General features: G+C 45.1%; 1 protein-coding gene and 1 non-coding gene across 4 annotated transcripts in view; one reads left to right on the forward strand and one right to left on the reverse strand.

Moving 5' to 3' along the window:
- Positions 1 to 24,336, reverse strand: part of DSP (desmoplakin) — a 43,954-nt gene that overhangs the window by 14,261 nt on the left and 5,357 nt on the right. For 2 of the 3 annotated variants that reach the window (XM_019986067.2, XM_019986068.2), the window contains exons 2-16: positions 17,530 to 17,632; positions 16,124 to 16,272; positions 14,184 to 14,358; positions 10,446 to 10,574; positions 9,526 to 9,576; positions 8,476 to 8,637; positions 7,641 to 7,745; positions 6,165 to 6,260; positions 5,720 to 5,845; positions 5,029 to 5,181; positions 3,741 to 3,895; positions 2,458 to 2,584; positions 1,485 to 1,686; positions 878 to 1,104; positions 30 to 196 (exon numbers count right to left, since the gene is read on the reverse strand). In XM_019986067.2, coding sequence (XP_019841626.2) covers positions 30 to 196; positions 878 to 1,104; positions 1,485 to 1,686; positions 2,458 to 2,584; positions 3,741 to 3,895; positions 5,029 to 5,181; positions 5,720 to 5,845; positions 6,165 to 6,260; positions 7,641 to 7,745; positions 8,476 to 8,637; positions 9,526 to 9,576; positions 10,446 to 10,574; positions 14,184 to 14,358; positions 16,124 to 16,272; positions 17,530 to 17,632 — 2,127 coding nt within the window. Of the gene's footprint in view, positions 1 to 29; positions 197 to 877; positions 1,105 to 1,484; positions 1,687 to 2,457; positions 2,585 to 3,740; positions 3,896 to 5,028; positions 5,182 to 5,719; positions 5,846 to 6,164; positions 6,261 to 7,640; positions 7,746 to 8,475; positions 8,638 to 9,525; positions 9,577 to 10,445; positions 10,575 to 14,183; positions 14,359 to 16,123; positions 16,273 to 17,529; positions 17,633 to 19,005; positions 19,089 to 24,336 lie in introns of those variants that run through there. The other variant, XM_070778436.1, reaches the window with a different exon arrangement.
- TRNAE-UUC (transfer RNA glutamic acid (anticodon UUC)) lies at positions 6,477 to 6,549 on the forward strand. Its single transcript has one exon. It is a non-coding gene; the product is annotated as a tRNA-Glu (tRNA).

A 24,336-nucleotide genomic window follows, 5' to 3' on the forward strand; every position in this document is an offset into this window, starting at 1 on the left:
TATCTGAGGTCAGTGTCAGTCGTGTTTACCTATTTAAGTAGCCGTCCGTCACGCCGTTGATATTTTCCAGTTTCTGAAACAATCCAAATACCTCATTCTGCAAATAGCAATATTTTTCCGAACCTCTGAAGTTGGCTAGCATGTCCTTCAGCTGGTTGAGAACTTGAGCAATGGCTTGAGCATCATTCTGTACGCTCTGTCCAGAAAGAAGGAAAGTGCCTTTGATTTAGCTGTATGCCTATCACCATCATTCTTGCCCTCAAAAAGCCCACAAAATGTGAATGATTCAAGAGAGAGTTGACCCTTCCTGTCCTTCATCAGGGAGGCCTTACCAGCCTCTGTTGGGTCAATCAACCCTCTTCCTTAGAAAGTACACCTCAGACATTCCAATGCTGTGCCCAGGCCTGGCTGAGCAGAAGGAACGACTGAGGCTGACGCCGAAGCACCTGGGCTGCAGTCCCAGCTCCACGGCTCTTACACCCACTCCCCCAACCAAATCTCTCCACGTCCATTTCCTGTTTGCAAAGAATATCATTCTACCTGTCTAACCCACATCATACGCTGTCTCGGGCAGAAGCCAAATTCATGCTTGTGAAAACTTAGGAAATCTACAAAGTACTATATTGCAGAAAAGGAGGAACACACAGCCTGATTCAGCAACGCATCATCTAACAGCAAAGACAGTTTAATCCCCAACCTGGTATTGTTCAACAAATGTGGAAGCATGGGAAAGGAAAAAGGAAGTCGGGCCAGAAGCCTTTTATTGAAAACGAAGGTTTTCAAGCCTAAAAATGTTTAAACCAGGAGGTTTTTTCCATTAGTTCTCAGTTAAATATAAATATACCTGGAATCAAGCAAAATAATAACGAGCGCCTACCTTGAGCTCGTTTATTTTCACTGTGATGTGGTGGGAAGACCCCTGATCTGCCAGAAGGATGTTCTTCAGGGCCATCCTGCTCTCACAGAGCTCCATCTGCCGGCGTATCTTCTGGAGCTCTATCAACATCCACGCTTCTTGCTTGTCATTTTCTCTGTTGGTTTCAATTACTTTATTGTGGTTGACGTCTTGGCAGGTCCCAAGGTGAGTGATTTCAGTCGTGGTTACTGTAAAAATGTTAGGACCACAAAAATCAGAGAATTCCTGGCAAGAAGGGTGCGAGGCCTCAAGAAAACAGCTAGGCTGCATGAGAGTGTTGCTACTGCCTTGGATTGGGTTCTGAAAACTTAGCATCTTTTTCTTTCTTTTTGAACTTTTTATTGTGTATTGGGGTACAGTCGATTAACAATGTTGTGGTAATTAATAGCTTCAGGTGAACAGCAAAGGAACTTAGCCATACATATACATGTATCCATTCTCCTCCAACCGAAATGACTTTTGAAATGTGATCTTTCAAAGAAGTGATTCCAAAACTAAGGCAAACTATGTCCTTTCTTTCGAAAACTGCACGTATGGTGGCTGCAAAGAGAGAGGGCTCCAAACCAACCTGTCTGGTGCTGGGGGTGGCCGGGCAGCTGTATGACCAGGGTCTGGTAGTGCTTCTGGGCATCTGTGAACTGGGTCTGCATCTTCCGCTTGTCGTCGTCTCCGAACATCTCCGAGCCCTGGCTGTTCCTGATGAACTCTTGGTAATGTAGCTCAAGGTCAGAGATGGTCTTCATGTAGTCTTCCTGCCGCATGGTTTTCAGCTGGAAATAAACCCGGCAGAGGTGTTTCTGGAGGCCCCACACAGTGGCCAAGGGGAGTCTGCTGGGAAACGCAGCATGCTGGGGGCGGTGGGGGGTGGAGGGTAGTGGCCTGAGGCCTCGCCCCTCAAGGACCCATTAAGACAGAAGAGGTCTTTGAGGATTTAGACCTTGCTCCTGAGAACCACAGCAGCGAGTTGTCAATTTTTTTCTTCCTATGAGATTTTCTTCTTCAAAGGAAACAGGACTCAGAAACCCCAAGAGTCAAGTGGATCACAGCAAAGCTGCTCTAAGAAGAGTGAAGGGGAGCCCCCAGACTTACCCTCCCTGCCGTCCACCCTGTCCTCTTGGAGGACCTCTCCCCCTGAGGTTCTTGGACCACAATCTGAAAACTACCGGTCTAGGGTAGCTAGTGCTTTGGATTCCAAGAATCCTACCCTACCATTTACTTCTGTGCTATCCAGTCAATAATTATGACCTCATTATCCATTATGCCTATTAAGGAGAAGGGGACCCAGAGGACCACAGGACCACATGCCTTTGCCACAGGCACGTCTGGCTTGTTGGGTAACTTTAATTAGTCCTCTGGTAAGCAGCCCGGTGCCATTCCTCCCATCTGTGTTGGATGAACTAGAACCTCTAAGGAAGGCTCAGCCGACTCTTTTGCTGACCCCAAAAGCATCAGCTGCACAGCTAGGTTTGTCTGGTAGAAACTGCAGTGCGGGGAGTGGCTGGGCAGCCCCTCTGGGCAGCGAGTGGGTCCTGAGGACCTACCTTGGCGATGGTCATGGCCTTGATCTTCTCGATATCGATCATGCAGTAGTGCCAGGACACCAGGCTCTTCATGTTGATGTAGAGCTGGTTCCACAGGGCCAGGATGGCTTCGTAGTACTGCTCGATCCTAGGAGGCACAAGGGAAAACATGCGGGCCTGGTTCTCCAAGTTCATCCCGAAGGGGAGACCTGGCCCCATGGCACAGAGAGCTCAAAGGAGAAGTAAGAGAGCAACGGGCACGTGGGTATCTGCAAAACATCAGCATTTCAGTAAGGACTTCCCCGGAGGCCCAGCGGCGAAGGATCCACCCGCAATGCAGCAGACTCAGGCTTGATCCCTGGGTCGGGAAGCTCCCTTGGAGAAGGAAATGACAACCCACTCCAGTATTCTTGCCTGGGAAATCCCATGGACAGAGGAGCCTGGTGGGCTACAGTTCACGGGGTTGCAAAAGAGGTGGACACAACTTAGCAAGTAAACAACAACATTTCGATGGATTTGGACCAATACCCGAAAGCATACTCTCAGTGACCAACAGGGGTTTAATACTCTGGAATCATTTTGGTTGAAACACGCAGTACAGTTTGGGGTGGTTGGGTTATTTGTCAGCAGCTTTTTAATTGATAGAGGTCTGACTCCATGCATGCTGGCAGGAAGAAATGGGTCTCGGGTCATAGAACTCTGATGGCTTCTGGCATTTGGAAATATTCCCTGGGCTATGCTCACCCCACCTTGAATGGGCTGAAGACTTCCTTTATAAAACATTTGGAAGAATCTGCCCTGGACAACCTGTCAAGCGAATGTTCCAGCTACTTACTGATGGCCCAAACGTTTCTGTGAAATGTTTAGCCACATATTCTATTTGTGGCTACCTGTCAGACTGTGTGTGTGTGCACTCAGTTGCTCAGTCCTGTTCAACTTTTTGTGATGCCATGGACCGTCCATGAGATTCTCCAGGCAAGGATACTGGAGTGGGTTGCCTTTCCCTTCTCCAATATGTCAGACTATCGATGGCTTAAAGGAGGAAGGATTTTGAAGTCATGCCTTTCAAGTGCATGGTCAAGATGAGTTCCTCTACTGTCAAACATTCTTTTTCATCTTCCAGTGATAAGTACAGTATCTTCACCATAAAATCTCAAGACAAGGCAAAGGGACCTTCACCAGATCTCACTTTGGGGGAGGTGACAGCAGTGTGGAGCGGTGTGTCTGAGTGTTTGTACCGGGGTCAGCCGCACTTTTCCCCACCCGTGTCCACATCACAGCCAGCAAGAACCTGAACTACGTACTTGCTCGAGAGGTCCACGGCCAGAGGGTTGGGCGGAGGGATGATGAGGCCCACAGAGGGCACGAGCATGTCCACGCCCCCCGGGCCGGTCACGTACCACTTGCTCCGCTCATTGTTGTCTTTCAGGATACATTCGTCCCCTTTGTGGACAATTTTCTGCAAGGCAAGCAGCACCGTGTTTTGGCTTGATCCACAGGCCCACATTTGTATCTTTTTGCTCAAAAAACAGAAGCAGCCACAAGGACAACATGCAAAGTGCTGCAGCTTTGAAACACTTAAGTGCTCCTCCATTCAAGCTGACCTTGACACAACCCAACAGGACTGATGCTTTAAATACAACAGGTGAGTCTACAAGGTGTATCTGAAGGGAATTAGGAGGAGTGCCTTTCCAGGACACAGCCAGGGGAGTCCCCCAGTGAAGTGATAAATCCTTTTATAGAGCAAAAATTCACCCCCTGACTTTTCCACACTTGTGAGTTTTTGTTTCATACAGTAGATTTCAGTGTGTGGACATCACATCTCATTCACTTGTTAAAATTTTTAAATAAAAACAAAAAATTTCTGGTATCAGGTCCCCAGAAAAACAACTTTCTAAATTAACTCCAACATCTAAATTGCTTCTTTTCCAAATCAACTAGATAGCTTCTTAAAATGGGTAAATTAAGACATCTATCTTAACTATTAACGTAACAAGTTTGACAAGTAGGTATTTCAATCTCCATTTCAATTTCTTCCTTCTCTCCAGCCAAGTTCTAAAACCATTTCTGCATGGTAGAATAAACTCCATTGTTTTATGTTCATCTCATCAACTAGTCACATTTTCATTTATTAAATCCTCCATAATTTTTATAAGAAAATAGAGTTGAGGGAATTTCATTAAAACTTGCTAAAATGGAGCCATCTTTCCATATAAATGTTTGTATTGACTACAGAGCCTACGGAACTGATGTGTTCATTTAATACATAAAATCCGCAGTGACATTCCCTTTACATGCAGCATAGTGGCCATGTATCTTGTTTGCTTTTAATCTCAGAAGAAAAGAAGTCTTAAGCCTTAAAACAGAATTAGAGTAGTTTAAAAATACTTGTTGTCCTACTTATTGATGATTATCACATGATTCAGAACAAAATCACTCCATTCTTTCAACAGCTTCCCCTTGGTATACAAAAGAAAGACACTTACTAGGGTGCTCCCTGAAACCTAAATTCAATTCTGCTCTCTCGATGGACAGAAATCCACCCATAGAGAAAGGGAACACTTTGGCAGCATTCTGAGTAACAGCACACACCTGGTCCTGCTTGTAGTCGCAGAGAGCCCTGAGAATAATGGGTTTATTGCTTCTGTAGTCCGGGTTACGCGGTTTCAGCTGCACAATCTTCTTGGACTTGTTTACCAAGCTCTGCACCTGGCGCTTGTATTCAAGGATTTTCTCCCGTTCTTTCTGCAATTGCAAATAAAATCATCCTTGAACATACATACTCTCTGAAAATTAGGTGAGATCTTGAAATGGCATTCCTGTAGCTATCATGACAATACAAATTAGTAGTTTGTATTTGCATTAGCTGTAAAAAGCCACCCATTCATTTGTGTGCAGGGACCATAGGTACCTTTCATAAGAAGCCACTACAGAGGCAACACAGCCATGAATTAGGGGCGGGGAAGCATATCACTGTGTGAGAGGACTATGCTGATAACATGTGACGTACGCTTTTCCAAAGGGATCTTCATGTTAGGTCATCAGCGTTCTCTCCTGTTTTGTTTAGAGCAATGGTAACTACTGAAGCAGAAGTAATCTGCAACAGTAGCTAAGCATGCAGAGAAATGTATTTGAGAAAAGCCACTGAAAGTGAAGATAAGGTTTGCTTGAGCTTTGAGCACTCACTGCTCTGCAGAGCAACACAAATCCAAACAGCAGTCTGAATCCATGGTTGGGTGCGTTTGTTTTATTCCCAGGAAAGGGCTTGCGTCTGAGACGCTACCTCCAGCTCCTTGATCTGCTCCAGCAGGCGCTGCAGGGGCGTGTTCTTGTCACAAGGGTACTTCTTCCTGATGGAGTCTTGGAGACCCTTCAGGTAGGCTTCCGTCGACTGAGCCTCTTCAAAAAACTGTGAAGAACGGGGGTGACTCCATGTCAGTTAAAAGCAACTGAACACGCAGCATCACCTAGTACTTCAACTTGCAGGAGTATCTTCCCTACGAGTCTATCTGACAGGTGGTTAAAGGAAAAGATTAGAGCAGAAACTTACAGGACAGCGCAAGACTATCTGAAAGACTGGTGACTCGTCTACGCTCCTCTATGCTAAACCCCAACAAATAGTATTTACGAAATATTGTAAATACTGTTTTCAGTGCTTTTTCAAACACATTCAAAAGAGAAGGCATCAAGACCCAAAAGACAGTTAAATGGTTGCTGAGGATAAAAACCTGAAAGTAGGCAGCATTTTCTTTGAGATGAACATCAATGCATTTGGTGATCTGAAGAATCCAGCTCCACTGGGTCTGCAGGGTGTCCATATAGGCCTGAAACAAGAGAACAGCAGCCGTCTCTCCACCACCCAGCCGTGGAGAGGCATCCGTCAATCCACAGATGGGTGAGCCTCAGTGAGAAGTCTGAAGCAGTTCTTTAAATCTAATTCCAAATCAAGTAAAGTTTTTTTCTAAAAACTGAAACTAGAATTTCCCAACAGGAACCTTTTGGTATGGTAGAAATTAAATTTTAAGACCAATTTTGGAAATTCCCTGGTGGTCCAGTGGTTAGGACTCAGCACTTTCACTGCTGTGGCCCCAGGTTCAATCCCTGGTCAGGGAACTAAGATCCTGTAGGCTGTGCAGTTAAAAAAAAGACCTAGTTTTAACAAATGGGTATCCTTACAAGTATTAGTTAAAATATTCATCCAAATGACATAGCTCCTGACCAATTATAACAGACCAGTCAGAACAAGGATAAAGCAGGGGCATCAAGTCCTATTCCTGTTTAGCTGTTAGATCACAGGGAGGTTCAAGGAGAAACGGAGCAGGACCCTATGGTCCGTGCCCCCACCCCCTCGCCCATGTCCTCAAACTGCCTTTTGTCTGTGGAAAAACTTTACCCAAACAATGAGCTTAATCAGAGAAGTGAGAAAATGCAGAAACAAAGGAATATGGTCCAACATGACTAAATATTAATAGTTTAGTCATTAAGCAAAGTCAAGGATCTTTAGTTCTTCCTCAAGGGCTATATCCTGTGAGTTGTCATGATGACTAGACTGTAGCCATGACATAAGCTGCCGCAATTCTGAGAACTGGCCTCAAATAAATGTGAACAGACTGATCCTGAAACTAAAGACTAACTGTACTTAAAAGCATCAAGATGACACCAGTCATCACTGCATGACTAATTTTGAGATGACTATCAGAGCTGAATGTGCTATATCTGCATATAGCCCCTCCCACCATCCATAAAAGCTCTTGCCCACTGATTGTCAGTAGAGGGAGTCAGCCTTTGGACAAGGAGTCTGCCTTGAGTACATCCCATAGATCACAGTCTAGGACAGAGGTCAGCAAGCTACAGCTCAAGGGCCATATCCGGCCCACTACTTGCATTTATAAATAAAGTTTTATTGGCAAACAGCCACATTCATTCAGTTACATGTTGCTACAGTTGCTTTCACACTACAACGGCAGAGTTAATTTCAACAAAGACCAAATGGCCTGTCAGTCTAAAATATTATATTATTTGATTCTTTCTAGAAAAAGTATGCCAATCCCTGGTCTAGGGTGTTGATAAATAAACTTGTCAGGGCTTTGCAATGGGCAAAAACTACTCATTTGTATGGTCTTTTTTGTTTCTTGGATAGTCTTATTTTTTGAAAAGTGTCCCCTTTCTTCCCCTGATAAAAATATAAATCTCATGAAACCCACCTCAATTTTGTCTGAAGCTGGATGTTGATTGAGGACAAGTTGGTCACTTTCTTGTTTAAGCTTATTGAGCTCTTTCTCCTTAACCTCCAGCTGACTCATGCGTATCTGTGAATGAAAGAGAAGCAAATCCTTAGAGTAAGTCACTGGCAGCTTTCCATCCCTCCCACCATCCTTAAAGGAATCAAATACAAAACTGCATCTTGGAAATGAACAATGCCAGAGAACTGTGTGATGTGTTCCTCAAGAACTGTAGCATTTTTAAGACCAGAAAGGATGCCTGAGATCCAGTATGTGGCTGAGGCCAGACAGGTGACACGTCTCATCCGAATTCACACAGGTGAAGTGACAGAGTCACAACACATACTTGTTGCTGTGGCTCAGTCCCTAGGTCGTGTCCAACTCTTTGTGACCCCGTGGACTGTAGCCCGAGAGGCTCCTCTGTCCATGGGATTCTCCAGGCAAGGATACTGGAGTGGGTTGCCATTTCCTTCTCCAGGGGATCTTCCCGACCCAGGGATCGAACCCAGGTCTCCTGCATTGCAGGCAGATTCTTTACCACTGAGCCAGCTGGGAAGCCCACAGCACACACTGAGACTGTCTACTTCTCAGGTCTAAGCCACCACGTTCTTTGCTGTGCACTCAGGGACATCTGACTGAACTACCTCACTCCTCTGTCTTCTGAGATGCTAAGCACCGCGCTGCCCATCTTAAGGCACTGAAAAGCCTTCAGAAAGGAATGGTTTTTCACGCTCTCTCCACCAAGGCTGAATGACAGGTGGCCGATTACATGATTACAAATGCCTCAATCACTGCCACGCGACTCCCGGGGGCTTACCGAGAAGGCCTCCTGCTTCTGGGCGATGTTGGTGTTCCTGTCGCTCCAGTCATACAGCAGCTCCTCCTCCTCACAGTCGTTGATCCACATGATCTCGCGGGACGTGGCCTGGATGATGTTCTGCAGCTGCCGAAGGTGGTCCATCCTCTCGAAGGACGCTTTCTGCATAGGACGGTCAAAGCAGCGTTAGGACAATATGCAGATGAATGGTGCTCCCTGCAGACGTCACAGATAAACCCTGGCTGGTTCCTTTCACCAACAAAAATCCCAAGAATCAGTCAAATCTCTTGCAGTCAGTGATCAGCTGGGAGGTAGAAAGGACCCACCCAAACTTAGGAACAAGGGGACAATTTTAGATTCAATGAACTAGCTTGATCCAGACGGGTCTTGATTCATGTACTGATGTTTGGCTTCACTAATTAGCTTTGGACTATAAAGAGAAAACAGATTCTTACAAAGATAAACCAAGCTCTCTTTGCCCTCTCCAACGTCCCCGAAATTCAAAGTGTCATCACCTTGGAAAATAGCTGTGTCGCCACTAGCCATGTTATTTAAATAGTATCATGGCCAACTGGAAAACACTGGAAAAGTGAAGACAGGGTGACTCAAATAGGCAGAAGAATAGAAATACCTCTTTTCATGAGTCAAGGAATTGATTCAGTTTTTCATAAAACGGTAAGGATGGTCTGGAAAACCTCTCTCTAAAGAAACAAGTCTTAGTTTTGCTTATATTTGGTAAAAAGGCTGCAGTTCACAAGTGGAAAAGCTTTACGGCTTTAACTGCAAGTATTTAACAAGGGCTATTGACGGGACCCTTCAGCTTGCAAACAGAGTAGCACCAAGTACTGTCTTCAGAAAAAATTCTTTTAAAATTCCCTTATAAAGAAAACAGCAGCAGAAATGAAATTAGGACCTGCAAGTCCCTCATATACTTCCAGGTACTTCCAGAGTCCTTGAGGATAGCGCCAAGCAGGTGCTTTAATCCCCAGGTCCACATTTACAAGACCGAACTGCACTAAACACAGAGCTTTCAGAAATAAGTCGTCTTACCAGTAGGTTTTCATACTCCTCCTCCAACTGGTAGATTGCAGATTTCTCCCGCTAGAAGAAGACCAACAGCGAGTTAATTATTTAATTCCCCTTGAGGGTTACATAGAAAGAACAGCCCTTCCAAACCTCCTTCTGTCAAACACATATTAACTTCCGATTCCCCAGTAGCAAGAAATAGCTGTTCTATGGAAACTTTTACCCACAGGGACCTTTCCCAGTCGGGCTGGGGGCAAAGTTCACTGGCCTGGTGGTGGCACCCCTACAAAGTTAAAGGCTCATCCCTATCACTTACAGACTCGCTGTTACACAACCTTTTAAAAGTTTGAAAATATCATTTAGGACTCCTCAGAACTTAGAGAAAAGAGGGAGAGACCTGATCAGATACTCAAGTAGACAAAAGTAGGTTAAAAAAAAAAAAGAGTGGAAGAAGTAAGGACGAGCATCTCGGGCTAAGGACAAAAGTCAGTGATGTAAACGGTACGAATGAACTTCATCAGCGAAGCAGAAACAGAGCCTATGCAGACAACAGACTGCCAGCGGGGAGTGCGGGCGGGGGTGGATTGGGGGTTTCGATTAGCAGGCGTAAACCAGTATATACAGGATGATAGACAGCAAGTTCCTGCTGTTCAGCACAGGGAACTGTGCTCAATATGCTGTGATAAGCCGTCGTGGAGAAGAATATGAAAAATAATGCATACAGGTATAACTGAATCCCTGTGCTGTACAGCAGAAGTTAACCGCAACACTGTAAATCAACTACACTTCGATATTCAAAAAAATGCCTACAGGCCAAGATGAAAAAAAATCCCAGTCTGTTGGGGAAGAAATCACAGACTCCTGTTTGGGCTGCCTGGGATGGCGTAACTACAGCGCCCTTCAGTACACTGTTGGAAGCCTCTACAAGGAAGAGTTCCAAGTACCAGGTCGGCTTTGATCTTGTCCAGCTGCCAGCGGTAGTCCCCGATGGTGTTGTGGATGCTCCTGTGGCTGCTGATGTGCTGCTCCACCGAGGCCAGGTCCACGCCCCAGGTCATCATGTCCATCTCCGCCTGCCACGGGAGACAGAGGGCCCTTATTTCCAACTCCCTCCTCGACAGCACCCCTGGTGGCCAGGCGGCTGCGGCACATATTAAGCTTCCACTCAGAAAGAAATGAAGCTGTAACTAATCGATATTTTTGAAACCAAAAAAAAAAAGTTTGTAAAGGCTGCTGCTGCTGCTGCTGCTGCTAAGTCACGTCAGTCGTGTCCAACTCTGTGCAACCCCATAGACGGCAGCCCACCAGGCTCCCCCATCCCTGGGATTCTCCAGGCAAGAAGACTGGAGTGGGTTGCCATTTCCTTCTCCAATGCATGAAAGTGAAAAGTGAAAGTGAAGTCGCTCAGTCGTGTCCGACTCTTAGCGACCCCATGGACTGCAGCCTACCAGGCTCCTCCACCCATGGGATTCTCCAGGCAAGAGTACTAGAGTGGGGTGCCATTGCCTTCTCCGTTGTAAAGGCTAGGGAATCCCAAAGAGCTCGTGGGGGTTGCCCAATACAGTAAAAGCTGGGGGTTCCCTCAACTTATCTGCCCTCATCTCAAGATGGGCTGAGCAGAGATGATTCTGTAATGAGATCCTTGAAACCTAGACCGTGCACTCTGAAGGGAAAAAAAAAAAATCTACCTGTGCACGTCCAAGTGACCTGTGTGTATACACAGCTGTGAGTGCAGATCTAAGTATGACACAGTGTGGTAAGATGCTGACAGAAGTTTCTATATTCAGTTGCTTTTAAATGGGCATCAAAAGTAGTTCATTAAGCTCAATCAAGTACTACTTCCCAAGCTTAACAGTTGGCCTAAGACAATTTTTCATTGTTTGTTTCTTCAACTTGTTTTGAGTAATGCAGTTGTTGGCTCTTTAAATCCAGAATTTAGCACTGCCTTGTGGGTTGCAAAACTCTCCACAGCCCATTTCAAAGAGAAGTGACAATATATATCCAACACCTTCAGTTCAATGAATATTGGCAATATTAAGATTATGGATTCACATTAGCTTTCTAAAAAGCAAACCTAACTTTCTAATTCCATTACTTCAATTTCAGAGTGCCAAATAATAAGAATCAAACATATTATTTCACAAGCTGCATGCTGGGGTGAGTCTATCATCTCATCTTTCTTTGGCACGAGCTCGTGTCAATTGCCAGACCTCTCGGACATGGCGAGCGCAGATGTTCCGGAACAGTACTGCAGCGGGGACAACACACGCTGTTCTGAGCCACATCCACGTTCTCATGTACCTGACGAGCCTTCAGAAAAGGCAGCCCACCAGACAACCGTAAGTTACCCGGGACTCTGACCTTGCCCTCCCATGGCTCCTTTCAACCTTAAAGCAAAGCAAGCGAGTGCTCCGGGAAGTTAATGAAATGACCAAGCCCGCCTTCATTACCAGCCAGGTGTGCAGTATCTGCCCTGTTCATCAGCAGAAACACAAATCAGAGAAACAAGACCCTGGCCCAGGAGTTGTGCGACTGTGTGCCAATTGTGCTGCTGCAGACACCTCTCCCTTATCAGCTGGCCCTGCGGCTCAGTCCCCCAGGAATGACAGGAAGAATGCAGGCTTGCAGGAAGCAGGGATAAGAGGGAAGGGCTGGAGAAGCTCAGAGCAAACCGGCAACAAGGGATAAAACAGCTCACAGTTCCTTTGAAACCCTCATCAGTATCATCCATTAGAAGACACCCCCCTTCCTCACCACAGTGGAAAAGTGAGTCCATGTGATAATGCTGTTTTCAAATGCTCAAAATTTGAAAATGCTGAGCCTTGGGGCTTCCCTGGTGGTTCAGTGGTAAAGAATCTGCCAGCCCCTGGGTTAGGAATATTCCCCGGAGAAGGAAATGGCAACCTACTCCAGTATTCTTGCCTGGGAATTCCCATGGACAGAGGAGTCTGTCGGACTACAGTCCATGGGGTCACAAAGAGTCGGACACAAGTTATCAACTAAACAAAAATGTTGAGCCTTGGCATACTTTTAAACTACTGTTTTAGCTTGAATATTCTATACCAAACTTTTCTAGAGGATACCATGCTAAGTCACTACAAAACTTATTGTACTGTAGGGATAGTGTAAACATTTTGTTAATAAAATGCTATGTTTACAGATTAAAAAAAAGTTGAGCCTTTGCTACAAAGGATTCTCACAAAGCTACACTCAACATGAATTCAGAAAGTGACAAAGTATGAGCTGTCATTTTATACACCTGTCATAGTGACTAAGAAGAAGTAAGGGGATCTGCCATTTTAGAAGTCGTCTGGTTCAAAGGTTGTTTCACCTAATGTCACTGATCCTCCCGACATAGTCCAGGCTCCAGGAGCTCTGCCCAGCTTTCTCTGCTGGTTCCATCCCCTCCCTACTCCTATCTGAGCACGGTTTTATTACAGCTCAAACCCAGCTATCAACCCCACACTGCTCTGCATAGAAATTTGGCACTTGGGTGTGTATATATCTTTTTTTTTCTTCAGTAATATTCGCTTTTAGGGCTATGGGACACAACTTTGGAACCCTCATTTTCTGGCATGGAGTCAACATATAGCAAACGCTTCGGAAACGTGTGTTCAAAGATTTAAAGGGAGTTCGGAAACCTGCAAATAGGTTTGTATTTACGTTTCTGGAATTACAACTTTGCTCTTCTATAAGCCCCACCTTCTTATAAGAGTGTTACAAAGCGTTTGTCAGACACGGGAGAAAAGGTTAACTGAGCGAATGAATGAATGTTTAGTCCCAAAAGCCCTCACACTTGGGAAAGAACACCCACAAAAAAGATTGAGAAACTTCAGAACCACTGCCAAATTCTTCCAAGAACAAGTCATAAAACCACGATTTCTGACAACCGCGATCCCACCTCTGCACAACTGATCATTCTAACACGCCCACGTTCTCAAGAGAAGGATGGTTCGTCAGGATCAGTACTCACTATAAAATTCCCATCTACATGATGATGGTACATTCCTCCTGCCACCTGTTCATTACAGCTCCTAATTACTACATAGAACAACAAAACAATCATTAGCAGTGAAAAATCCTTTGTAGAAACTCCAATTCTCGGGGCTCAGCACATCGGGTGCCAGCACCTCACTTCACTCCCGCATCAGTGATGTCACGCTTGCACAAGACGCCTGACACTTCAAAAATACAAGATGAAACAACCCATGAGCCCAAACTGGAAGATCCAGTCTCCCTGCCTGTCCAGCTCCTCCAATTCCTTACCATTTTAAATGAACCTCCACAACGTTCTCCTTCTTTCTCTTAGGGACCTCTCGGTAACACCTGATGAGCTCAGGGATGAAATGTTTTAGCCCATGAACTCCCATAACAGATGATCCTGTAAGAACTAGATTTTCACAACCTACCAATTCAATCATACCTGTTAAATATTACTCGAGTGATAAAGTACGACTATAAAGCCATGAGGCTGGTTCCCTAAGCCACAGGAGGAAGAAGAAGAAGAAAAAAATCCCCGGAAGTTTCATTTATTTCTAAATAAAAGCCTTCATTCCAAAATAAAAGCAGATGAGGAAAAGGAGAAAACAGCAAGAGGCCGGGGTCACTGCCCCAGCCGCCCCGGTTCGCACGCAGGGCCGGGAACTCTGAGCACCAACCTCCTCCCGCCGGAAGCTGCTTACCCTCTGCTGCCTCATCCACCCCAGACACTCGCTGGTGAGGCGCTTGGTGAATTCGTCCCACCCGGAGCCACTCTGGCAGGTGTACCCTCCGCCGCCCTTGGAGCTGGCCCTGCGGACGCGGGGGCCGCTGATGGCTTTGTAGAGGGCTCGCATCTGTTCCTGCAGCTGCAGCAGCCTGAAAGGAGAGGGGAACCATCACACCGCGGCAGGAAGACAGCCCCTGAAGCAACCATCCCCCTTTGGGTCAGTACAGGGACCACACGTGCTCTTTTTTTTATGACCTCTTTTTTCTAATTTTATTTATTTTGTCTGCACTGGGTCTTCATTGCTGCAGGGGCTTTTCTCTCATTGCAGAGAGTGAGGGCTACTCTTCGTGGCAACGCGGGGGCTTCTCATGGGCTCTAGGGCACCCGGACGGGCTTCACTAGCTACAGCTCCCAGGCTCCAGAGCACAGGCTAGGTAGCATCAGCACAGGCTTAGCTGCTCTGAGACATATGGGATCTTCCTAGCTCAAACCCTCATCTCCCGCACTGGCACGTGGATTCTTTACCACTGAGCCACCAGCTATTGCTGCTAAGTCGCCTCAGTCGTGTCCAACTCTGTGCGACCCCATAGACGGCAGCCCACCAGGCTTCTTCATCCCTGGGATTCTCCAGGCAAGAACACTGGAGTGGGTTGCCATTTCCTTCTCCAATGCATGAAAGTGAAAAGTCAAAATGAAGTCGCTCAGTTGTGTCCAGCTCGTAGCGACCCCATGGACTGCAGCCTACCAGGTTCCTCCGCCCATGGGATTTTCCAGGCAAGAGTACTGGAGTGGGTTGCCATTGCCTTCTGAGCCACCAGAGAAGCCCACGAATGTTTTATTTATAGGCTTTTTTTTTAACCTTAGTCATAGACAAAACCTTAAGTATTCTGCTGCTCCAAGCCTGAAGCATCACAGGAAGGGTAATTGCCTTTGCCCAACCTGGTAGCATCTTCTACTTTCTCATGAGTTCCAGCCCGGGGGTCTCCTAGGACCCCACGCTCTGAATACCATGATCACACAAAATCAGACTACACACCTCTGCATAAAACGGCATCTTCAACTCTATGAGTCTCATTTCTGTATGCAGTAAACTTAGCTGAGCTGTGTTTTATTCATTCTTTTAAAAATATTTATTCACTTAAAATATTTATTCAGCAGGTCTCAGCTGCAGCATGCAGGACCTTCTATCTTCATTGCAGGGTGAACTCTTAGTTGGGGTATGTGGGCTCTAGCTCGCTGAGAGATGTACCCCAGGCCCCCGTCAGTGGGAGCACCCAGTCTTAGCCACTGGGACACCAGGGAAGTCCTCAACTTAATCTCAGACTCAAAAGTCAACGACCGCGCCAAAGGCTTTTGTTGCCCCCTAAGTGGAAGTACGGTGAACACCTCACAGCAAACTCGACTTTTGAAAAGGAGCACACCCTCCTGGGCAGGCCTGTTTAATTCACTGCTCGGCAGCTTCGTGATTCCACAAAAGATGAAGGTAGTGGGTTTAGGTGATTTGTATTAGAGACCCAAAAAAGAGGCGAAATTATCAAGCAAGGGGGCCTTTCCCGGAGAACGTCTGTGCTTCCCTCATGGGAAGACCAGGGTCCGAGGACTGAGTATAACTCCTGCACCACATCTGCACAACCCCTGCAGGAGTCTGCAGGCCCATCTGCACCATGCTTGCTCTGTGGACAATACCTTTTTTCTTTCTCTCTTTTTTAAAAATGTCTATCTGGCTTCGCTGTGTCTTAGCTGGCACTCGGTATCTTCGTTGTGGCATTCAGGATGTTGTAGTCACGTGAGGGATCTTTAGTTGCGGCACGTGGGATCTAGTTCCCTGACCAGGGATCGAACCCGGGTCCCCTGCACCCCAGTGCAAGTAGGCAAGTCTTAGCCACTGGACCGCCAGGGAAGTCCCTGCAATACCTTTTCTGATAAGCATCACAGGGCTGGCCCATCTGCCGCATCTCTCTGATCAAGCTATCAGTAATTTCCATCTGATCGTTGGCCTGGGCGAAACACTCGTCCAGCTCTCTGCTCCGGGCCAGCTGAATTCCATCTCCATACTTCAGTTCCTACAAGAAAGAAGTCACATGAAGGGAACACACGATATGGGAAAGAAGAGCTTCATGTGTGCTAACTGGAAGCGAAAGTTTCTGCTATAAACTTAAATAAGCTCCCCCCCCATTCCATGTAACTGCAAAAAAAATCTTTAAATGAAAATTATCTTATTAATTTGAAGAAACTGCCAGCAATGCAGGAGACCTGGGTTCAATCCTCTGGAGAAGGGAATGGCTACCCATTCTTCTTGCCTGGGGAATTCCATGGAGAGAGGAGCCTGACAGGCTACAGTCCATGGGGTGAGACTTTCACTGTTACAAACCAAAATTGTAGACTGTATTTTAAATTTTGAGAGGCCTTTAAAAGCATATCCAAAGATTGCTAATCTCGCCCTTGCTTCAATGTTAAATGCCTATCTTTCTTATTTACGCAAGCCATTCATCTAACTAGAATTCTGCTGTGGTAAAAGCCCTGTATCATTATGCCAGATAAGGTCTTTTTTTTTTTTTTTTAACACACAAACTGAGTTTTTCCTGCATCTTGTAGGAAATAACTTTTCAGTTCTTTTTTTTTTTTTAACTTTTCAGTTCTTAAAAAAAAAACTGTCTGGGTGGTTGCACTGAGCCAATAACTGCCCTGACTTTGATGATGAGTGATACTTAGCGAAACGCCACTTTCGGAGGGAGCTGAATGATGGGCACTCAGGTAAAATCACGCATCCCTTGACTTCTACGCCTGTTTCAGTGAGATCCTACGCTATCTCAGTAACATCCAGGAGCGTGAGGCCTTCACCAATGTTACCATCTCCCCTCAGGTTTTAATTGCTCACTTTCCCATACTTTGTAACGTTTCTCCTGTAGAACTGTTCTCACAAGATGGTAAATTTTCCTGAAAAAATGACATGAAATTGATGGTGTACATCACAATCCATGACAACCCAGTGACATACACACGTCAGGGTCCATCTCTAGGAGGAGAAAGTGTTACCAAGTCACATAAACAATCACAGGTGACCGCAATCCCAAAAGGGCGGCAGTCCACAGAGTATGCATTTGCTGGGGAAAAGGCGTGAAAACTAGTTCCCATGGTGAAAGCAACCCTGCAGGTAGGCGGGGGAGTCTGTTCTGAGCCAAAGCATCGCTACGTGCTGTGTGTGTGAAGGAAGTGAGGGGTGAGATTGCAGAGGTCCATGAGTCTACATCAGTAGGAGCAAGCCCAGGAACAGAAGCAGCTGCGGTCGGCACTGGGGGTGGTGGGGGGAGCGCGCTTACGGGCTGCACGATGAGCTCCGCCCTCATCAGGCAGTCGGAGCAGTTCTGCAGGAGCTCCTGGATGGTGTTCTGATTCTGGTGCCTGGACATCGTTCCCGTTTGACTGAAGGAAAAACACAGAGAAGGCAGGTGGTAAATTTTTTTCAATTTTGAAAAACTGTAAACTTTCAGAAAAGATGCAAAAACACTTCACCCAGGTCTCCCAGTTGTTCACATCGGCTGGGTCTCTGTGTCCCCCTCCCCTTTTTGTATGTGTGCTTCACAGGAGATGCAGGTTTGATCCCTGGGTCAGGAAGATCCCCTGGCAACCCACTCCAGTATTCTTGCCTGGGGAATTCCACGGACAGAGGAGCCTAGTGGGCTACAGTCCAGGGGTGGCAAAGAGTTGGACACGACTGAGCAACTAAGCACAGCACAAGGTCTAATCTGGACGAGTTGTGGAAATGCATTTCTAGCATCTTCTCTGTCACTCATCCGACGTCAATGCCATCAAAAGTCCCTCTGGAAAAGGGGGCTTCAGCCCAGAGCTGCAGGGCTTCCCCGACCAGTCTGTGAGGACACTTATAGGAGATGAAAGAAAAGCTTATTCTGCAAAACTATTTTCTGCAATTACAGAAAAAGATGATAATGGTTAAGAAAATACAGAATGAAGAAAGTGATGGCAAATTTAAGTATCTTTAATGCAAAAACAAGGCACTTTTCCTTTCAAGATGACCATGGAATATTATCCTGTATGACGATGCTCAGCCACAAGTGTATTGCAAATGCAGCACTTTACTGCAAGAGAAGTGGCAGAAACCTTAAAACAAGGGTGGTGTTTAAGGAGAAGGTTGTAGATATTCTACACTTTAAAAAAACAGTTTATTTGTTATTCATTTGTTTGGCTGTGTAAGGTCTTAATTGCGCATGTGAATTCCTAGTTGCGGCATTCCCAGGCAGGCATCGAACCTCTACCCCCTGCATTGGGAGCGCAGTCTTAGCCACGGGACCACAGAGGAAGTCCTAGATATTCTACATTTTAAAGAAAGAAATTAAAGAAATTCAGTCTGTTCCAGATATACATAAAGAGTCATCTATAATAAAACAAGTCTTATTTTTTTTAATTTGCCAAGATACCTTATGCCACAGCACAGCCCACTACGGCTTAGCTTAAGAGACCTTTAAAGCCCATTAAATTATTACTGTTCAGGAAAGACTTTAAGGGTGTCCTACAAGAAACCTGAGCTCCTGCCAGCGTTCAGAGCCACCAGTCAGGCCAGCCCAAGCTTTCAGATAAAACAGACGCCGGCTCAATGCACTGGACTTTCTTTCATGTGTGTGTGTGTCGGGAAGGGTGTCTGTGCATTTTAAAGGAAGAATTTCACCGTTAAAAAAAAAAAAAAAGTTTGAAAAGCACAGGCTGTACTAGGCAGAGATGGGGTAGGGTTACAAGAATGTGGGATGTTTCCCTCCACTCCTGATTCCGCCTCATCTCACCTCAGAGAGGCACTTTCTCTCGCTGCCACCCGTTGGCAGTCCGTCCCTGCCAGCCGGGCTCCCGACATGCCAGCACCGGCTGAGAGTGCGTGGGTGAAAAACCAGCTCCCCTGGGAACCGCTGCCAGGTGGGGCCCGGGCTGCTCCAGGCAGGCCGGGCACCGCCCACCCAACAAAACCAGGGCGCCCCACCCTCCCCGCATGAATGCCACCCTTCTCCGCCTCCCACGCCGAATCAGGCAGGAGGCCTGGCACACCTTCTGGGATTGCTGAGATATAAACAGGACTCCAGCCCTTGTCAAAACCTGTGCAAAATTCCAATTGACTTAGAACACTTTCCAAAAGGCACCTATTGTAATAGGGAGGAAAGAACTTCAGGAGACAGAGACATTAAGAAGCACAGAAGCGTCACTGAGAATCGAGGATGGGTAGGCAATTAGGGAGTCCTGTGAATTACATTTGTTTTCCTAGTTGCAGAGGCATGAGAGGACCTTCTTCTGAAACACTGGGTCTTTCTGATACGAGATTGGGTTCAGAGGGTGATTCCCACAAAGAATGCCAGTCCCTCCCACGCAGAGAGGGCACTCTCAGCACAGTGCAAAGTCTGAGTTTCTTAAATGACTTAATCATGTGTGGGACTATAAAAACTGGCACAGGGAGTTCCTAGGCAGGTGCAGATGGGAACTCTGGGTAAGGGAAGGGCTTGGCCAAGATGTTCGCTGGGGTTTTTCCATATTGTAAAAAATTAAAACATTAAACACTAAAAAAGTAAAAGGAAGCAGAGAGGCCAAAGTTGCGAATGAAAGTCTCTAAGTATATATATGCAAATCTTTTTGGGCCCACACGCCCCTTGCAGCGGAGGCACAGAGTCCTAACCACTGGACTGCCAGGCAGGTCCCTATATAGGTCTTTTTAAAGTGACTTTATGCCACTAGATTCCTTTGACAACAAAATTAACTCATCAGCTGTCTTTACCCAACTACTAGAGTAGTTAGTTACACGACACTTAGAAATGAACTGTATCCAGGAAAAAGAGGAAAAGCAATTAAATGTTGGCTTAAAATATTATGAATTTGCACTTAAAAAAAAAAGTAACTCCACAGTCTGTTAATAATACTAAAAAGAATTCTTCATGTTTTACTAAAAGACATGCTTGTGTTCACTATACACACCCTTGACAGCCGCTAAAACTCTCTGTGTTTGCCTTGGCATGTTAGGAAATAGATTAACAGCTGTCATGCACAAAAATCTAATCTCTTTAAAAGTATAAAAAAAGAAAAATGAAAAGCTAAACTGCAAGCACAGTGTAATGAAGAACGCTTGGTACTGTGATTGGTCTATAGGAAAGTACGATCTGATGAAGCAAATTTTCTCTTAGACACAACCTTTCAAGACTGGTCCTTAAAGCAAGACCTACAGCTCCCGTCTGTCGTCTGTTAAAATCTTACTTCAGTCTGAACATCCTTGGGAAACACTGTCAAAATGAGACCGGAGGAAGGGAGACCCAGGCCCCCTGAGGTTTACTGACGAGGAAAGAGAATCCAACTTGACATTTCAGGGGTCCTGTATCCGCCCTGTGACAGACCCACACAGAACCGGCTGTACTTAAATCAAGGAGGCTGTGTCTGCTCAGGATTCTGACTCACCAGACACCCAGATGCTTTGCAAGGCTGGACCTTACAGCAGAGGAGCCAGGAGAGCTTGCTTCAGGGAACACTGATGGTTTTTTGTCATTCAAATTTTTTTTAAGTCAAAAAGATTTTTTCACATAATTTTAGATCTTTTTTAGTTAATATCTGACATTTTTTAGATCTCAGTTAACTCATCTGTTAGGCTAGATAGAGTCTATCTAAAATTTCCTTAGCTCATTTGTTCTGTAACTTTATTTTATGAAGCCAACAAACGCACTACTCCTATTGAAAATAATTCAAAAGTCTACGTTCTGTTTAAAGATAATAAAGTTTCCTCTTCATATAGTGCATTTTGGGAAAATGCGAAATTACATCAGACAGGAAGAAATCACTTTTAAATAAATACTTATTTAACAAGCACATAAGGACTTTACAAATCCTTAGCCTCAAAGAAATTTTCAGAACCAGTACAAACTGGTGTTAGGGGTGCAGAGATTTTAAACCATGTTAGGAACTGAACTAAAGACGTCAAAGTTCAATTTTTAAATTTTATTTCAGTGACATGGAGGATGAAGGATATCAATGCAAAAAAAAGGAAAGAAAGAAAAGAAAACTCATTTGGGTCAAATCAATAAAAAATAATTTTGACCAAAATTAATAGCTTGCCTTGAAAAAACAACACGTGTCCTTAAAAGTCTTTAACATCTCTGAAATCCTGTTTTATCTTCAAACTCACAAAGACAAATGATTCATACAACAAAGGACCTGCCTACACTTTTTCTGAAAATCCTTCCTAAAACTTGTTTAAACAAGTAAGGGTTGCAGCAGGTTTACATAAAGCTCCCTTCATCAGAGGCTAAATGGAAAACATGGTCAGGATTTTCATCCAACTGGGCCACATGAAAGCAAGACCGGTATTATAGAGCTTTCTGTTTTATTTTACTACCTACAAGTAACAGTCATTTCTTAAAGAAAAAAAAAATTCCAAAATTAACTGTGACGTCATTAGTTTAGCACTTTTCCCAAGATTATAGAAAAAAACACGAGAAAAATATTTCGAAAAGGGGCGTGCAACATTACAAGACTAAGACTTTTTTTTTTTAATACTTTGCTTTATAAAAGTCTTTTACAATCGTTCATGCTGTTCATTAGATATTTGACCGGTGTCCCCAACTCTGTATTTCTCGTGTACATATTTTCTCTCCCACTCGGTTCGTTCTTTCGTTTCTTCCTCCTTCCTTCGCTCGGTCTCTTCTCTGCCTCTCTCTCTCTTTTTATTCATTCCACCAACACAGGACCCTGGACGTGTGCCAGAAATGATGTCTTATGTGTATTCAGATTCACGGAATAATGACCTTGGAAAAACTCAATAAATATTTGATGGAAATTATGATGATTACGTAATACTCTTGAAACTTACTTTCATTAACATGGACTTAAAGTCTATCTGCTTAGCTCCTTACAAGGTTCAAAACACGTTCCATACATTGTTTGAGTTTCTTTAAAAGAGCTTAAGTAAAACATCCATGGAGTTTGTTTTTTAAAAAATCGCTTACTTCATCTAAGGAAAATACCCTACCTTTAAGACTCACTAAATACATGTCAGTGGAAACATCATGTATCAGAAGTTACACACCCAGGGCTGCAGCCTCCATGCACAGAGCTTCCCGGCACACCTCTGCCCCCATTCTGCAGTTATTTACACACCTGTCTGGCCTGCTCCTGGAGAGCAAAGTCCCACATCTCAGATGCTTTCAACTCCTACACACACCTGACAACACAGGGCTGTGCACACAGAAGCTCTCTAATGCGTGTTTGTTTGGTTTAGGAAAGGGGAAGAAAAAGGCGAATCAAAGGCTGGTATTTCCAAAGATCCATCAGGTAGCGCATTTACCTCACCCGAAGAGTGGGCAAAAAAATGCTGTTGCTGTTGTTGTTTTTCTATCAATGTTAGAAAGAAGCCTTCCTCTGATCCTTCGTTTTGTCCTCACCCAGAATCTCCGGAACCAGTACTCTAATCAAGGTCCACTTCCTCTCCATGCTTACCATTTTCACACGGTTTGTTGGTGAAAGGTGGGGGTGGGGTGGGGAGGGCAACCCGATTACAGATCATTAACTTCAGAAAAGAGTTTGGGGGCCACCCCCTGCTCGGCCACTTCCGGCAAGACAGCCTGTGACTTGGAGTAAGTTAGTTAGACTGGAGGGGCCTGGGGTTTCTGCAGGAACACAGCCACCTCCCAGGGCTGGCCTGATGTTTCGAGGAGGAGCCCCCGAGGGTGAAAGCCCCACAGGAACTAAATCCTCCTGCCGGGTCGCTCTTACAGAGGAGCAGTGGCTGCTGTCGTGAAATGATTCTCAGATTTCCCTTTGATTTTTCACTTTGTGGTTTTTGCCCCAATTTATAATCTTGAACTTTGCCTAATTTTAAGGATATCTTGCAGCAAATTGAGGGTAGAATGAGAAGCAAAAAAAAAAGGAGAAATGATGACTGAGTACTAAGTGCGAGGCATTTCAGACTTTGTCAAGTAATTTTTAATTCCTAAAATTATCTGTAAGATCTAAAATAAAATGTGAGACACTTCAAAGAGAGTGATACATTTTAACTGCATGAAAGACATTTTTTAAAAGGATCAGAAAAACATGCTTTCTTTTCCTGTATTAAGTGGGGATGAATATTTGACTCTTAAAAATTCAAAGCCAAAATACAGATTTCTATTTTGAATTCTGTCCCTATGTGAAAACTTACATTCCTTCTGATGTCTATAGGAAAAAAAAAAAAAAAGTCATGTAGAAGTTATCTAGTTAGCCACCAAGAAGTGAAAAAATTGAAGTTGTTAGTCTCTCAGCTATGTCTGACTCTTTACCACCCCACGGGCTGTAGTCTGCCAGGCTCTTCTGTCCATGGGCTCTCGTGGCAAGAGCACTGGAGTGGGTTGCCACGCACTTCTCCTGGGGATCTTCCCCATCCAGGGATCCAACCCGGGTCTCCTCCATTGCAGGCATATATTTTTTTTTTTTTACCATCTGAGCCACTACCCAAAAAGCCAACTCAAATTTTAATTTTTTTTTTCAGGTGCCAGATGAAGCAAGGGAAAAATGTCTACATGTCAAGACTGAATTCCAAGCAAAAACTTAAGACCTATCGGCTACAGCCTCCCACTCCTGGGTCATCGTCTTCATGAAATCTAGATTTCGAATTCCTAGGGTCTCTGAAGGTCCTGGATCCTCCCCAGCCCAGGGGGTTGGTGCTAAGGTGCCCGTGATGATGGGGCCATGCTTGCATTTTACGAGATGCTGTCTCTCGGAGTCTTGGGGTCTGTAGGGCGGTGGTTTCCACATCAGAACCACACCTGCCCATTTTCCCAGGATTGCAAGAGGGAGACAGAGAAAAGCAAAGGGTGGGGAGCAGGGCCCCAGGCACCAAGGCCTCGGACTCAGCCACTCCTTCCAGAACCTCTGAGAAGTCCGGAAAGACTGGTTGGCTGAGAGTTAGACTCCCCAAGACACACCCAAGCCCTCCTGGGATCCACCCCAAGAAGTCAGCGTGGAGGCATCAGCACTTTTTGTCTTTCCCAAGACATTTCAGCCACCTAAACAACAATGAAATTATGCCCATATTTAGAGAAAAAATTAACTACTTGTTGGAAGCTGTTCTGTAGATCTGCCCAGCAATTAGTGGGCTTAATTGCATTCCTCAGCAG

This window comes from Bos indicus, chromosome 23, assembly GCF_029378745.1.
Source record: "Bos indicus isolate NIAB-ARS_2022 breed Sahiwal x Tharparkar chromosome 23, NIAB-ARS_B.indTharparkar_mat_pri_1.0, whole genome shotgun sequence".
In the NCBI taxonomy this organism is placed as follows: domain Eukaryota; kingdom Metazoa; phylum Chordata; class Mammalia; order Artiodactyla; family Bovidae; genus Bos; species Bos indicus.